The sequence below is a fragment of the Equus caballus genome, chromosome 2 (assembly GCF_041296265.1).
Source record: "Equus caballus isolate H_3958 breed thoroughbred chromosome 2, TB-T2T, whole genome shotgun sequence".
Lineage (NCBI taxonomy): Eukaryota > Metazoa > Chordata > Mammalia > Perissodactyla > Equidae > Equus > Equus caballus.
Window position 1 is genome coordinate 121,836,867 of NC_091685.1, and position 17,531 is coordinate 121,854,397.

The window sequence follows — 17,531 nt, forward strand, 5'->3', positions numbered from 1 at the left end:
GATTATTAATCTTAATAGCACCTACAAATTTTGGAAAGATGGGCGTACATAAATGTATGAGGCATAGTCTATATTCTGTCTTCAGGCAAAGATTTATGTACAAATGCATTCACAAACCCCTTTAATAATGTCCTCAAAGGTCATCAGCCCACTGGTCTAGACACTGAGGATCCATAGACACATGTGACTTACCCAGTCCCGTTAGAGTTAAAGGCCTCTGTCATCATGTTTTACACAGTGGACAAAGAAACCTCCTCTTACTGTCCCCAGCTATTGCCTCACAATAATTTTCTCTCTCTCCTTTGATTAATGCCATTGTCAATAGCCACTGTATTGGTGTTAGCCATTACCATCAACCTGAAATTTTAAATGGTAATATTATGATAAGACTGGTTCCAATTTAGAATAAGAAATTGTAGGAATAGGAAACTGATATATCTAAGGCAGTCTTCTCCACTGCGTTCTAATTACCCCTCCTCCTATCCTCTCCTCAACTGTGTTTCAACAATTTTGCTGCCTCTCCATTAAAGCTTCAATCTTTCCCTTTCTGTTAGATTCCTGACCTTGGCCTAGAATTATGATAAAATCTCTTCTATCCCAGCAACAACAACAATCTCTCTTTGCTCTTGGTCCCTTTGTGCTACTGTCTCATCTGTTTCTTTCTCATTCAAAGCCTAACATTTAATCTTTTCTCTACTGAAAGCATAATGACATTACTTTTCATTTAATTGATTTTTTATCAAATTATTTCATGTATATAGTTTACAAAGGCAAATAATACCATAAGGCTCAAAACCATGGTGATTTTTAAATGTTTAATAATTTATTGGGCATAGATACTGAGCGGTCAGATAGGATCAATTATCCTTGCTTATAATGTGAAATACCCCACCACACCCCTCTGCACCCCTGATTCTCTCTGTCCAGAGACAACCACTTTCAAATCTTTGCTGTTTCTTCTGCTGTCTACATCAGATTTCTTAATAAAATGTTCATAAAACCATTTCTTTTAGCCAATCCCCTGGTTTTTTAGCCACTCCGTCTTCTTCAGTGGTACTAGGTGTCCCTATTCCTTGGCTTTTCTGGGGTTCTGTAGGGGGAATTTGCTTTATTCTGATGGCCTTCCCTCGTTAGGCTTGGGATTCCGTTCTCTCTGGCCTGCTACATCCGTTAGTAGCAGCCCATCTGCTGTCCAGCTTCCAACATTTTGACAACCTCTCGAGTCTGTAGTCTTCTCCCCATTCTCTTTAGCCTTATTGGTCATGCCTTTGTTAAAAAATCCTTTTAATCTCATTTTATTGGGGCTCGGAGAGGAAGCAGAGATGTTTTTAAAGTCTCCCATGTCTAAGCACAAGACCAATCAAAGCAGTGAGCCTACACTCTGCTTCCCTTTCTTCACTTCCCATTCCGGCCTCTGCTCACCAAGGTCTGCTTTCTGCCTCTGACATTCAGCTAAAACCACTTCTTCAAAGGGTCCCAATGACTCCTGTTCATCAAATTCAGTGGGCTTTTTCAGGCTTCATCCTCTGAAGGCCTCTGCCGCATTAGACACGGGAGCAACACTGTGGCTGGGAAGCAAAGTCTCTTTTGCTTGTTCCACATCTTCAGCTCCTTCAATGTAAATTCTCCTCAATGTTCTCTCTCTGTTGGGTTTTTCCACCATTCATTCAATGAATACCCCCCTCCCTGCCCCCATGCCCCGAATGAGGCTGAGCTGGGGGTCCGAGAAGCTTTCATCTGGAGCGAAGGCCAGAGTTTCAGTGATTACACAGGACATTGTAACTGCTGTTATATCACTGCTCCTGGGACTAAAGTCTTTTAATTTTTTTTGTTTTTGCTCTAAGAGTGACTGAAAAGTTCCAACATGTGCCCAAGTTTCTATCCAAAGATTAAAGAAAAATGAGACCTCAGAAAGGATTTAAAGGGATAAAGTTGGGAAAAAATCGAATTGTTTTCTATTTGCACCCATCTGGAGCATCAGTCTTTCAATAGAAGAGTGATGCATAAAAGGTGGCAGTCCTTGCCATCAGGGCACTTCCCTTCTTGTCGGGGAAGATCCAGGAGCTAAGTGATTACAAAAATGGCAGCTCTAATAAGCGCTGCAGAAGAGGTACGTGGAACCATGAAAAGCATGCAACTGGTAGACTTCGTTCTAGATCAGTGTGTTAAAAGCCAGTGTAGTGAGTGACCAGTTTGTCAAATTTTCTTGTCTCTATGGCTATTTAATGAAGTTCACTGAAAAGCATATTGGATAGAATGACTTTCACAGCTTTTGCAAATTTTTGCATGGTTATAATTGACTGGATTATTCTGCACTTAAAAAGATTGTTCACTTTGTTTCTGCTCTTACTTGCTCTTACTGCACTGGAGGGCACTGAAGAAGAGAAGGGGCTCTCATTGCTCCATCCTCATTGCTCCATCCTCATCGCTCCCATCCTCCAGACGATCGACTAGGGGACACAGAGAGAACACTGGCTTTCTGCAAATGACTTTTGACCCAATTGGCCTGTTCCCAGCCCTCATCATATTTCATCTGGATTCTTGTATGTTTGATTGGCCTGTCTGATCTGATCTCCAGAAAGATCTTCCTTAAATGCAAATTTGCTTCCCTGCTTAAAGTCCCTCAGTGGCTCCCGCAGGACCTGCTCCCTTCTCCACCGCCCCCCCGCCTCCACACACACTCTATTTTCCAGCCTCCAACACGCTGGTCTCTTTCTCAGTCCTGCCTGGGGTGCCTACCCACCAGCCCCTCTGCCAGCTGACGACTCCTCAGCACCCTCAGAACCCAGCCCAGACATCAGCTCTTCCTGGAGATCTTCCCAAGCCTTCTGTCAGGCGAGGGCCCAGAACACTGTTCCAAAAGCATCCCTGGCCCACATCTGTCAGGGAAATGTCAGTCAGGCTCACCTGTCTCTCCTCGGGTCGGTGTGCTCCCTAGGATGGGACTTTTAGTCCTCTGGTCTTCATCTCAGGCCATCCCCCGACACAGAATGGTGCTTACTATCTCGTTTATTGAATTAATTGATAACTGAGCTAATGGTCTGTCTTCCAAGCTTCAGACACACGTTCCCTTTCCTACAAAATACCTACAGGTACACGTCCTTCAGGCACCTCAGACTCAATAGGTCACAAACCAAATTCATAATGCTCTACCTTAACTTAATATCTATTTTTTTAACTTTTTATTAAGATTATGATAGTTTACAACCTCGTGAAATTTCACTTGTACATTATTGTCAGTCATGTTTTAGGTGCACCACTTCACCCTTTGTGCCCTCCCGCCATGTCCCCCTTTCTCCTGGTAACCACTGATCAGTTCTCTTTGTCTGAATGTTTAACTTCCACCTATGAGTGGAGTCATACAGAGTTTGTCTTTCTCTATCTGGCTTATTTCACTTAACATAATAACCTGAAGTTCCATCCATGTTGTTGTGAATGGGACAATTTTATCCTTTTTTATGGCTGAGTAGTATTCCATTGTATATATATACCATATCTTCTTTATCCAATCATCAGTTGATGGGTTAATATCTATTTTGATTAATGGCATTATACACCCTTATAATCACTCCAGCTCAAAACCTAGGACTCACCCCCAACCCCTCTATGGATTAAATCGTCCAATCCTATGGCTTTTGTCTGCTCGAGGGTCTTTCCAAACCATTCTCATGCTCCGTTCCTGCTGCCTCTTCCTTCCCAATTTCCTGACCAGTGAGCACACCATTTGAAGTACTCACAACCTCGTGTGCCCATCTGTTGAGACTGCTCACAAATCCCTAAGTACATTCTTCATCATCCCTCCTGGGTTTTGCCAGCACTTGTCCTCCCTCACCTTGCTCAAATGCTACCACCTCCATGAGGCCCTTAACCTCCCCCTGGAAAGACTTCCTCTCTCCCAGTCGCATTCTCCAGGAGTAGTGTGGTATTTGTGCCACTGTTCTGTCTCTTACCACAGTCTGTCTTGCACCCCAGTTATTATGCATGTTTCTATTTATTGCCTAGATATCAAGCCCCAAAAGACAGAGCCCATGTCAAGGTCATCTTAGCAGGACTTTGCACACAGTAGGAGTTTAACAAATGGTTTTGCATTTATTTATAGAAATAATCCATTTCATTCTTCAGTCCATTCCACGAGACTATATTTAGCAGCAAATGTGTTACTCCTTAACATGACTGATGAGATTCATTGGTTTCTTCAAAGGCAGAATTTTATGTTGGCTTTAGGATAATAAAGCTCCCATTGATTTCATGCCTCGTATCTGCCAACCGTTATATGCGTATTATTTCTGATCCCTGAATAACCTTGCAAAATAGAAGATATTACCCCTATTTTGCTGAAGAGGAAACCCACGTGTCACAAGGGTAAGTAGCTTGCCCAAGGCCATTTGGCTGTAAGTGCCCACGCTGGGATTAGAAGCCAGGTTTGTCTCATTCTAAAAACCACTAGACCAGAGCACCCTGTTCTGTACTGTGGGGTACGCGGGTCTGTTTTGTTTCTTGCCTTCACTTACTCATCTTCAAAAAGAAGGTTTTAGTTTTTTGATAAATTAAGGTTTGTCTTGTGTTTTATAGACCTGTTGGACACCAGGCGCATCTCAGGAAGATCTCCTGGAGGAAAAGTGCTTAACTGAAAAACACACACATCTTTCCTGCAATAAAGTCTTCTGCCAACCATGGCAGAAATGCATCCAAGGGAGCTGCAGCTGTAAACTCCCTTATCAGTGCCCAAAGAATGGTACCACCGTGTGTTCAACTAATGGGAGAAGCTACCCGACTTACTGTCAGCAAAAGAGTGTTGAATGTCTTCGTCCAGGGGCAAAGTTTTTAAATAATGGAATATGCACAGCCGAAGGTAGGGAGAGGCCAGCTTATTCTATGGTATAAGAAGGAAATTGTCTACCATACTTTGTATTAGAAAATACTTTTCCTATGAAATGTTATGATGAGAACTCAAAATTCTTCTCTAGATCCTCAATAGTAATGGGGGGATAAATAAAGAAATTAAGGGTCACCAGAATCTAGCCAGTCCTTGAGTCCGGAGCACAAGGCCCTGAGGCCAGTCCTCCCCCTCAGTGCCCATGCCGTTCTCTGCTGCCCATTCCTTCAGAATTATCCCCACGCTCACTTCCACTTAGCTGAAGGCATTATTCCCAGAGTCATTGAGTTGAGTTCAAAACCCAGGGAAAAAGTCTTTACATGAGATTGGTACTGAAATGACGCCTTTCTCTGGACCTCTGGCCCCGATAGTTTCTTCCAGCATCCATCCCATCAGCCCCTACCCCTCTCCCGAGCCCCGACCCCATTGCAACTCCCTGGTCCAAGGTGAGCTCAGGCCACTGCTCACCTAGGACATACCCCTAGCAAACTTGGCACATCCGATCAGAGAGCTCGTCTACGGTCGTCCAGGTGCCTAAGGTAGTGAGGAGGCCGGGACCCTACTCTGTGGATTCATGGACTGCTTAAGATTAGGGACCTCCCTGTCAGCCGGATTTAGTTGCAAGCCCCTCCAAGCCCCAACTCAGTTATCAACAAGCTATGTGGCCTCTCTGGGCCCCAGTTTCCACATCTGTAAAATGTGGATAATAGTAGTTCCCAACTCGTAAGACTCTTGCGAAAATGAAATAAAATGGTGTATATAAAATGTATGAAGCTTTTCCTACAGTGTTCGGTGCATGGAAAGTGCTCATGAAATTTTAGGGTTCACAGCACACCTCAGGCTTGTTGTCGTCTGATATCAGTTATCACAGACACTTCATGAATTTACAGAGGAACACTTAGAACATTCGTTTTAAAGGCACCATCACACACACCAGCACACAGTAGTCTAAATATTTTTGTGATGCTGAGTTAAGATGTGGAGGTATCGTGAACAAGTATTGTGAACTATTTGAGCTCAGCTCTGTTACCCGCTGGAGAGGGGGGAAGTAATATGCAGATTATTTGTTCAGTGTCAGACATTTGTTCTCTTAAATAGCTGAGAATGCAGAACCCTCTCCTCCATTTCCATTATTTGTTGGGCTTACTTTTAAGAGCATGGACTTTGGAGGGAGATCAATGCAGCAGGTTCAGATTCCTGGTGTCACCACTTGAGCAAGTAACTTAACCTCGTGTCTAAAGATGGAGAAATTGAGGCTCCTCGTGTGTGAAAACGAGGATGAATATTGGCCGTAATCTCGACGGGGTTAATGTGGGATTTTAAGATATTCTACATACTGGACAGCACAGCCCCTGAGACGTAATAAGCCCTCATAAAACAACTGCTTAGCATTATTTGTTAGAATCTCTCTGGCATTCAAAGTTAATTTGAAATTATGTATTTTATTATTTTAAAGGCTTTTAATCAAGAGGAGAAAAAGTGAATGCCTAAGTATTGCTCATTCTTTTGGTTTTTAATTTAGGGAAATTTGATGTTTCCTTGAAGTATGGAAATACAGATTCAGAGGGATTTGTTGAGGTAAAACTTGTGAACCAGGAGAAGAAAATGTTTGTATGTAAAAGGAACTGGAGCATGACACAGGCCAACGTGGCCTGCCTGGACCTCGGATTTCAACTGTGAGTGCTTCTGGCGGCAGGTTTTCCCAGGGTCCATTTTATCGTTCCAACTGTTTGTTTTTTGATTGCCTAATCTTTCGGTGCCTCAACTTCCTCATACGTAACCTGCAAATATTAACTTCCTGCCTCATAGCGCCAGCCTGAGGATTAGATGCGTTCACGCTTGACTACCACTCAGGGGGCTGCTGAGCACAGGGCCCGCATGGCTGTTAAAGATCTAGACGCAAGTCCTCGGCTGATGCGGAGTCCCACACGCCTGACCGTCTCTTGTCCCATCCTGAGTGACGTCACTTCTTCATACCTCATGCTCTCCACTTACGCCTTCTCTCTTTTTCTGTTGATCAACGTTGCAAAGATTTGTCTATTTGATTAGGGTGTTTTTATTTTTATATTTATGTAATTATCTCTTCTTTATTTTCTACTTCATTACATTTTGCTGTTATCTTTGGCTCTCTCCTTTTCTCTATTGTATTTTTTACAATTCCTTGAGTTAAATGCTTAACTCATCAATTTTCAGTTTTTATCATTTTCTACTCCAAGCATTTAAGGTACAAATTTCCCTCCGGGTAGTTGCTTCGTCTGCATGCCATAAGCCTCCATAAGCAGTATTTTATTTGTCGTTCAGTTCAAAACAGTTCCTAATTTTCAACATAATTTCTTTTTCAACCCATATGTAATTTAGAAGTTTCTTTTTTAAGTTTCCTAATGAATATATTAGTTTGCTTTTGGTTAACTTTTTGTTATAGATTTCCTGTTTAATTGTATTGTGGTCAGATAATGTCTCTCTATGATGGCAATTGTTTAAATATTTGTTAAGACCTGCTTTGTGCTGAGTGTATTTTAAATGCTTCATGTGCAGAATTCTATGTAATAAATATGTTATCCATTAGAATAAGCAAGCCTGTTAACTGGCTTGTTCAAATCTTTTCCCATTTATTTACTTATGAGCTTTCTGTGTCTTTATCTTTTATGTGTGTCCCTTATAAACAGTGCATATTAGATTTTTTTTTTAAATCCAATATGACAATAACTATCTGAGGAGTTTAGTCCACTTATATTATTGTGATTATTTACACTGCTGAATTTATTTTTCCTATCTTATTTTGGGCTTGTTATTCACCTTACTTTTTCTGTGCTCTTGTTTCTTCCTTTTCTAACTTCTATTAGGTTATTAAAGTTGTTGTTGTTTTTCTTAATCTTCCCTCTTTTCCTCCTCTACTTGGTTTGGAAATTATATACATTCTATTTCTATTCCTTTAGTGGTTACCTTTACATTTATACCATGAATCCTTGTCTTCGGAACTCCTCAAACTCTTCTGGAACATACAAAGAATGTCACTACCCTACCAAGTTTCCAGTATTTAGTTCCACCTTATTTTTGTACAACCCTGAAGTTAATTGCTATCATTATAAAATAAGCACTTATTATTACTGTTGTTCAGTCAGTGCTTTCTCAGATCTACTTCATGTTTACCAACTTCTTGGTTTGTTGTTGCTTCTTTTTTTTTTTTTTTTTTTTGCTGAGGAAGATTTGCCCTGAGCTAACATCCATGCAAACCTTCCTCTATTTTTCAGTATGTGGGCTGCCAGCACAGCATGGCTGCTACCAGAGCAGTGTAGGTCCGTGCACGGGAGCCGAACCCTGGCTGCTGAAGTAGAGCACACTGAACTTAACCACTAGGCCACCAGGGCTGACCCCTCCCCCCCCGTTTTTTTGCTGAGGAAGAGTCCCCCTAAGCTAACATCTGTGCCAATCTTCCTCTATTTTTTCGTATGTGGGCCACCTGCACAACATGGCCACCAATGAGTGATGTAGGTCTGCACCTGGGAACCAAAGAGGAGTGTACTGAACTTAACCACAAAACCACTAGGCCATGGGGGCAGCCCCTATTGTTGCTTCTTACATCTCACTCCTTCCTTCTGGATTCAATTTCCTTCCTCCTAAACCATATCTGCTAGTAGTTCATTAGTGAGAATCTCTTATCTTTAAATTGACCCACAGAGTATTTCTGATTTTTGATCGTTTATGACCTACAACCTATGATTAAACTGAGGGGTGAGCTCTCCCAGTCTTTGAACTTTCCGTCTTTTGCTCTTTTCATATTTTGCATAAGCTCAGGGACAGACTTCTCTGATTTCAGCCAGTGGGTATTTCCCTTACTTCCTTAAGAGCTCATTGAGGGCATTTATTGTATTTACCTAGTACTCCTAGATAGTTTCAGGGTGAAAGACTTTTCAGATTGTTCACCTGTCACATTACCCCAAATGGCTCTCATTTGTTCTTATATTTTGATGATGTTTTGTACAGTTTCATGACTGCTATATTCTCACTCTGGATCTGAAATAATTAAAAATACCTTCCTTGTTCCCTTTAATTGTTCTCTTTTTGCCTTTCATTCTACTTTATCTTATGTTTATATTGCCGTTACCACCTAATTTTTGTTTACATTTGGCTGATGTGTCCTTGCTCAACTTTTTATTTTTAACTCATTTTCTTCACTTACTTCTAAAGAGAAGCAGGGTGCAATTGAGTGGGCTGGAAGGTAGTTCGCTGTAACTCATCGTCTCTAGAGTATTGGGTCCTTGAAGTAGACTTTTACCCGCACAAATTCTGAATGAATGGAGAAGTCCAAGCAATGGCATACAGATGCCAAGATATCACCTTAACACTGTCAAGGCTGAATTGAGGATGTGGCTTAGTGTAAAAGCAAAATGGACCTGCCAGAATGAAACTAACTTAACCTTGTAAATCCTACACAGCAACAGGGCCAGCCAGTTAAGCCTCACAGCACAGGACGAGTGGAGGGGCCCCAAAAGGAAAAGATGGAAGAGCTGGGCTGCTTGCCTGGTTTATATTTCCAAAATTCCCTCATCAAATTAATCCACTCCTTTTCCTGGAGAGAAGAGGAATTAAGAGATGGAGAGAGGCCAAGAATGACACATCTCAGGTTGGAAGGAAATATCAAGAGTGTGGAAAAAGAAATACTCCTCCTTAACAAGAAACAGGGGAGAGGAAACCAGTATTTGCTGAGTGCTTTCCGTGTTTTGAACTTTGGCTAGTCAGTTTAAATTGATTGTTTTAGTTAATCTTTACAAAGCTTGGTGAGACAGTTATGTGCCCTTTCACAGAAGAAGCGATTGAGGCTCAGAGAATTTAAGCATCTTGCACAATCTATCACTCATGAGTAGAAAATAGGAGGACCTTAGTCTCTTACCTCCCACAGCAAGGTTTTAAATGCCGAGGATTAATAATTCCACCCTAACATTTCATTTATTCTATTTGCAGAGGAGCTCATAGTACTCAAGGAAAATTTCCGTTTCCTGAAGAAAATTCCACTGAATGTCTGTATGTGCGTTGTCGAGGATTAGAGACCAGTTTGGCTGAATGTACTATTACTAAGAGAACAACTAACAGTGCCTGGGGTTTAGCTGCTGTTGTGTGTTACACCCAGAACACAGGTTGGTAGCGTTCTTGCCTGATATGTTCCCTTCTTTCAGTGCTGTTTACTTCACACCAAGTCTGTAGGAAACAAACTAATAATGGCTACCCAATTGCCAGTCACAGAGGCCAAATCATGTTTTGGTTTTACAGGCTAAATTGGTGCTTTTCCCCTTCTTGCTATTCAGATATTGCTTCTGTCCGGGTTCCTATGTGGGAAGCAAAGTCGCTTGACTCTCCTTTGCTTCCTTGAACGTCTGGATTAAAGTTAACACAGCAAACACAAGGCAGTCAGACATCAGAGGAAACCTCACGTCACCTTTGAGAGGTCCAACATATACATTCCTTTAAAATGTTTAAGTGACCACATCCAGGCCTCAGTTTCCAGGCAGTCACTGCCACTTTTCTCCTCCACCCTGACATTGGAATATTTTAGCCATATATGTGGTGTTGAAGGCCAAAGCCACCTTCAGTGCTAAAAAAAAAGGTGCCATCAAAATGTAAATGGCACTGCCCACGCAAGTCTTGGGGCCAGTGGAGAGCCGTGTGGCAGCCTGAGAGGGAGGCTGACGTGGCGTCTGCCCATCAGCAAGGGCTCCTGGCTCCTGAGGCCCCCTGTCCCAGCGAGCACAGACCTCCACAAGAGATGCTGGCTTTCAGAGATACTGAAAGGGCCTCCACAAGGCAGTGTTGGCATTTATTTTCCTTATTAACCACATATACTATGTCGATGTTACCAATATATTTTATTATCACTTTTTATTTGATTCTTGACTTGATCTTAATGTCCCCATTCTTGCAAAAATGTGAGAAAGGTGTCACCCACACTCCATAACTAAATTTCACAAAGATAATTACTACTTTACAGTTTTGCCAGAAAATGAGTCCTTTCAGTGTGTGAACGGCAAACACATTCCTCGAAAGAACGCCTGCAATGGTGTCAATGACTGTGGAGACCAGAGTGACGAGCTGTGCTGTAAAGGTAGGGACGTCAGCCCTTACATCCCCCGAAAGCGTTCTTCAGACGAGAAAAGTAGAAACAGCTTTACCACTGAATTTGAGATTCCCTCTCCTTCCATTGTAAGAGTGAGAACAGCCCCTCTCCTGTTCATGTCTGCGTAGGGTGCCGAGGGAGAAGTTTCTTTTGTAAGTCGGGAGTTTGTATTCCAAACCAGCACAAGTGCGACGGGGAGGTGGACTGCATCACCGGAGAAGATGAAATCGGTTGTGAAGGTAATTTAAGTTTTGTGGGCACATTTTTCGTTATTCAATTTGAGAATTCTGAAACTTTCTTTTCGGTAAATTGTAATCTTAAGTGACCCCAGGAGGGTGCCGCAGTAGCAAGACTCCTGAGGGGGCATTTGAAGAACTACGAATGTGCTTCTCTCATATTTTCATTTATTAAATATTTACTCGCTGTTTCAGAACTTTCTACTAGAAAAGTCCCCACATAACAAAAATAGACAGACTATTAGAATGAACCCATAGGTACCCAGCTCCCAACAATTATCAATATCGTGCTTAGCTTGTTTGTTTATTTTAAAGCAAGTTTCAGTTATCATGTCACTTCACCTATATACATCTCTAATGATAAAAACACTACATAGATACAACCATTCTCTCATTAGTGCACCTAAAAATAATAATAATTCGATAACACTGTTTAATAACAGCCCATGTTCAAATTTTCCCAACTGCCTCGGAAATGTATTGTTCGAATTAACATGTTCGAATCAGAATCCAAAGAATCTAACATTGTGTTTGGTTATTAAGTTTTCGAAGTCTCTTTTATTCCTTAGGAGTTATCCACCCCCAGTTTTTTTCATGCCATTGATTTTTTTAGAGAAATGAGGTTATTTGCGTACAGGATGTTCCTTATTCTGGATTTATAGAGACTTGATTAGATTTGAAGTTCAATATTTTAGGCAAGAATTCTAGATGGGTGGTGCTGTGTTCTTCCCATTACATATAACATCTTGAAGTCTGGTTGTCCCACTTCTGGAGATGCTAAGGTTGATCACTGGATCAGCTTGATGCCTCCTTTAAAAGCATCCCCCTGCAACCTTCACCTTAATGGTTTTTAACAGTCTTTTTGATTGTTGCCTAGATCCACCTCGTGGATAGAAACTGTAAAATGTTCATTTCTAATTCAACATTCCTTCCACATTTATTAACTGGAATTCTATATAGAAGAACTTTCTTTCATCAACTATTCTGTTTTCATGAAATGCACTTCATAGTAGAAAGGCAGAATAATTTTTCATTCTTTCCCTTTATGTACTAAGTTTCAGAGCAGTGAGTTGATGCTCTTTGCCTTTTGGTGCTAATTAGAAAACATCCAATGGTAAAAAATGTTTACTAGGTACCTGCTTTGTGCCACACAGACTGACTTCTTGCTCCTATCGGTACTTTCTGGAGGAAAAATCTCTCTAAGTTATTATATTCATTCATTTACTCAACGAATGTGTTTACATTCCTACTATGTGTGTTGGGCCCTCCTCTAGGTGCTGAGGTTCAAATAGTGGATAATTTTTCAAAAATCCCTGCCCCTTCATAGGTCTTACATTCTAATGTGTGAAGAGAGACAATAAACATGAGAAATAAGTCAAATATATAGTAAAACAATAAGTACTAAGAAGAAAAATAAAGCAAGGAAGAAAGATATAAAATGTTTAGGGGTAAGTTCTGAAATTTTAGGTAAGGTGTCCTGGGAAGGCTCACTCACTGAGGTTACCTTCAGGTAAAGATCTAAAGGCAGTGATGGAGCCAGCCACGCAGATGTCTGCAGAAGAGTGTTCTGGGCAGAGGCCACAACCAGTACAGTGTTCCTAAGATGGGAACATCCCAGTACATTTGAGGAACAAATAGCAAGGAAGCTGGTGTGGCAGTTGTTACAGGTGGTGGTCGTGAGACATCAAAGGACAAGCAGTAGGAGAGGTTGGAGAGGTGGTTGGGGTGGGGAGCTCAGGGCAGATCAAGAAAGGCCTGTTAGTGATTATTCGGGCTGCTGAGTGCAGAACAGGCTATACAAGGAGAGGGGAAGAAGGGGACCAGTCAGGAAGCTACTGCACAACCCAGGTGGGAAATGATAGTGACTAGGATAAGTTGGTAGGAATGGAAAGGATGAGAAGCAGTCAGTTCTGGATATATTTTGAACTACAGCTAAAGAGACTTGCTGACAGATTGGATGGGAGTGTGAGAACAAATGAGCAGTCAAGGATGACTTCAGGGATTTTGGCCTGAGAGCTGAAAGGATGGAGCTGCTTTCAACAAACATGTGGAAGGCTGCAAGAGGCGCGGGTGTGCTTACGTCGCCTCATTGATGGAAGTCTCCAGCGGCGTGCTGGTCAACGTTTACCAGCTGGCTTGGGAGAGGGAGGGGGATCCCTGACATGCAGCTTTCACTAACTTCTGTCATATAAATACTCCCATCATGGGTGATTTCAAGCCGCTAACATGATGTCACAGAACACAAGCTGGGAACTGACGCAACAGTCTATCGTGTGGTGGCAGAGTCCATGTCAGGACACCGCCAAGTTACTATTAACTGTTTATCATCATTTTCTACTTGTCTTACCTTCCCTTCCCAACAGTAAATACCTTGAAAACAGAATCTACCTAATTATTTTCATATTCCAATGTCCTAGGTAAAGTGCCTTACACATAAGCATTAAATAAATGTTGAAGACAGTATGGATAAATGAATTGATGTTAATTATATTTTGGCATTTCTTGGTATGCCAAGTATTTGACTTTACTAAAATTTTGTTTAATTTCCCATTGATATCAGTTCTCAAATTAAAAAACACACTTTTTGGATTTCAACTCATATCATTTCTTTTGAAGGGCGTGGAAGCAGTTGAGCAAAATACTTTTATGTTCATTAAATGTGGTTAAATCCTTATTAAAGAGAGGAGAGAAAGAAATTTCAAAAAGTTTTTCAGGTAGAAGGACAGTAACCCACAACTTTCACTGGTGATGCTCCACAGCTTTCATCCACCCAGTTTTATTGAGGTGTAATTGACATACAGCGCTGTATAAGTTGAAGGTGTGTGGCATAACGACTTGGCACACATATACTGTGAAATAATTACCACAATAAGTTTGGTTAACATCCATCACCCGTATCGTTTCAAGAGGAAAGTTCTTCTTTTCCTTCTGATAAGCACTTCTAGGATTTACTCTCTTAGCACCTCTCAACTCTCCCATACAGCAGTGTTGGCTGTTGTCACCATGCTGTCCATCACATCCCCAGGACAGATTTACCTGGTAACCGGAAGTTTGTACCTTTTGACTGCTGTCACCCAATTCCCCGCCCCCAAACCCTGCCTCTGATAACCACAAACCTGATCTCCTTTTCTATGAGTTTGGTTTTTCAGATTCCACATAAACGCGAGATCATGCAGGCTGTGTCTTCCTCTGAAGCTCTGTGGTTTGATTTCGCTTCTTCAGTATAATAATATTTGGAGGTTTCTTCTCCTTCTCCTCCTCTTCCTGCCCCTCCATCTCCCTCCCCTCCTTCTCCTCCTGACTCAAACTCTAAACTTTAAGATCAAAGAGCACAATTTGTTAGTTTACCAGGGAAAAAAAAATCCTATTGCTAGGAAGAAACTACCACATAAAGCTTACTTTTCTTATTGATTTCTTGAATCCATATCAAAAATACACTTAGTCAGTTGTCGTCGTTACCTCACTTTACCCTTTTCAGCATAGCTCTGCCTTTCATATTTCAGTAACTGTGCTGATATTTCCCTCTCTAAGAAAGAGCCAGTGAGAGCAGAGATGTAAAATAAATACATTAATAGATTCACTGGTCTCTCCTTTCAGTGTACAGAGCAGTCACTAAACCAATGTCTTGATTTCATTTATCATTTATAAGCCCATCTTTTATCAGTCTAAGTTAAAAAGTTATAAATTTTGTATAACTATATAGTAAGTGTGCTGTTGGGTAGGTGTTCAAATTTGTCTAAAATATGAATCTCTTTTTAAAACTCAAGTTAAAACGATTTCTTTGCTGTGGTGAAATTGATGTGTGTTTAAATGTGAGATGAAACCTTTGTCATGCAGTATTAAAAAGCAAAGTAAAGGGCTGGCCCATGGCATAGTGGTTAAGTTGGCACACTCCACTCTGGTGACCTGGGTTCGCAGGTTCAGCTCCTGGGTGCACATCTACACGTCGCTCATCAGGCACACTGTGGCAGCACCCTACATATAAAATAGAGGAAGATGGGCACAGACGTTAGCTCAGCGACAGTCCTCCTGCAGCAAAAAGAGGAAGACTGGCAACAGATGCTAGCCCAAGGCCAATCTTTTTCATACTAAATAAATAAATAAATAAAGACAGACAGCTTACTGTGGCTCCCTTTTATCTTTTTGTAAGCCTTAACAAGCTGTTACACTATTTATGAAATATAAATGATTTCTGTCTATTTTATTCAAGTGAAAATTATCTCTTTGCTACAGTGAGTTTTTTGCTTTGTTTTCAGGAACTGAACATCTTGGAATGAAAGGTAAATCTATTTTTATAATAGGAAATTTATACCACAGAAGCGAAAGCAAGAATAAGGTGTTATAGTTCTTATGATATATGTTCAGTATATTGACATACGGTATGCATTTTTCTCACATAAAAATTATCTTTTGCTGTGGTAAATTTTGGGTTTCTTTTGTTTTTTTTCAGACTTTTTACGTACGGCTAAAGGTAAAAATTTTATTAAATTCTTGGGATATTGCAGAGTTGGCACAAAACAAAGGTACTGCTCTCTTCTTATACTTTAGTGTAACTATTTTTCCACATACTGTTTTTTATGGAGGTCACATTGGTTTATAACGTTAAGTTTCAGGTGTACATCATTATATTTCAACTTCTGTATAGACTGCAACATGTTCACCACCAAGAGTCTGGTTTCCATCCATCACCATACACATGTGCCCCTTAACCCCGTCCCCCCACCCCCAATCCACTTCCCTCGTGGTAACCACCCATCCGTTCTCCATATCTGTGTTTGCTTGTTATCTGCCACATATGAGTGAAATCACACTGCATTTGTCTTTCTCTGTCTGACTTATTTCACTTAGCATATTACCCTCAAGGTTCATCCATGTTGTCGCAAATGGTACATCAATTTCTTGCATCCATATCAAAAATATATTGAGTCAACTGTCATTGTCACCTCACTTTACCCTTCTTCAGCGTGAGCTCTGCCTTTCATATTTCAGTAATTCTTCTAGTATTTCCCTCTCGAAGAAAGAGCCAGTGAGAGCAGAGAGGAAAAATGAATACATTAATAGATTCATTGGTCTCTCCTTTGAGTGGACAGATCAGAATCAATAACTCAAGGCATGTTTGGAGTATATCTTGGTTTCATTTATCACTTATAAGCCCACCTTTTATTAACATAAGTTAAAAAGAGTTATAAATTCTATATAGCTGTATAGTAAGTGTGCTTTTGGCTGTGTGTTCAAATTTGTCTAAAATATGAATCTCTTTTTAAAACTCAAGTTAAAATGATTTCCTTATTGTTGGAAATTGGTGTGTATTTAAATGCAAGATGAAACCTCTGTTATGCAGTATTAACAAGTAAAGTAAGATAGCATACTGTGGTTCCCTTTTATCTTTTTGTAAATGTTAATTTAAGTTGTTATACTATTTCCGAAATATTAACGATTTTTGTATATCTATTCGAGTGAAAAATATCTCTTTGCTATAGTGAGTTTTTTGTTTTGTTTTCAGGAGCTGGACATTCTGAAAGGAGAGGTAAATCTATTTTTATAATAGAAAATGTATACTACAGAATTGAAAACAAGAATAAGGTGTTATAGCTTTTATGATGTATATTCAGTATATTGACATATGCTATACATTTTTCTCAAATAAAAATTATCCTTTGCTGTGGTAAATTTTGGTTTGTTCTTTTTATATTTCTTTTTATTTTCAATTATTTTATGGAGGTCATGTTAGTTTATAATATCATGTAATTTCAGATGTACACCATTATTTATCAGTTTCTCTATAGACAGCATCATGCTTACCACCAATAGACTAATTTTTATCTGTCATCATACATATGTGCCCCTTTACCATTTTCGCTCACCTCACCACCCTTTCCCCTCTGGTAACCACTAATCTGTTCTCTTTACCCATGTGTTAGTTTATCTTCCACATATGAGTGAAATCATGTGGTGTTTGTCTTTCTCTGTCTGGCTTATTTCACTTAACATCCTACTCTCAAGGTCTATCCATGTTGTTGCTAATGAGACAAATTTGTTGTTTTTTATGACTGAGTAGTATTCCACTGTATATATATCTATATAGAGATATATATATACACCACACCTTCCTTATCCAGTCATCAGTTGATGGGCACTTGAGTTGCTTCCACATCTTGGCTATTGTGCATAACGATGCAATGAACATAGGAGAGCATAAATCTCTTTGAATTGTTGATTTCAAGTTCTTTGGATAAATACCCAGTAATGAGATAACTAGATCATACAGCATTTCTATTTTTAACTTTTTGAGAAATCTCCATACTGTTTC

The 17,531-nt window shown here is 40.3% G+C and overlaps 1 protein-coding gene across 17 annotated transcripts in view; it reads left to right on the top strand.

Moving 5' to 3' along the window:
• CFI (complement factor I) overlaps positions 1-17,531 on the top strand; it is a 63,899-nt gene that overhangs the window by 23,790 nt on the left and 22,578 nt on the right. For 14 of the 17 annotated variants that reach the window (XM_070261565.1, XM_070261563.1, XM_070261570.1 and 11 more), the window contains 8 exons: positions 4,573-4,852; positions 6,399-6,552; positions 9,839-10,011; positions 10,860-10,973; positions 11,114-11,224; positions 15,478-15,501; positions 15,672-15,692; positions 16,725-16,748. In XM_070261565.1, the coding sequence (XP_070117666.1) occupies positions 4,573-4,852; positions 6,399-6,552; positions 9,839-10,011; positions 10,860-10,973; positions 11,114-11,224; positions 15,478-15,501; positions 15,672-15,692; positions 16,725-16,748 (901 nt within the window). The remainder of the gene's footprint in view (positions 1-4,572; positions 4,853-6,398; positions 6,553-9,838; positions 10,012-10,859; positions 10,974-11,113; positions 11,225-15,477; positions 15,502-15,671; positions 15,693-16,724; positions 16,749-17,531) is intronic. The other 3 variants (XM_070261578.1, XM_070261568.1, XM_070261577.1) reach the window with 1 other exon arrangement.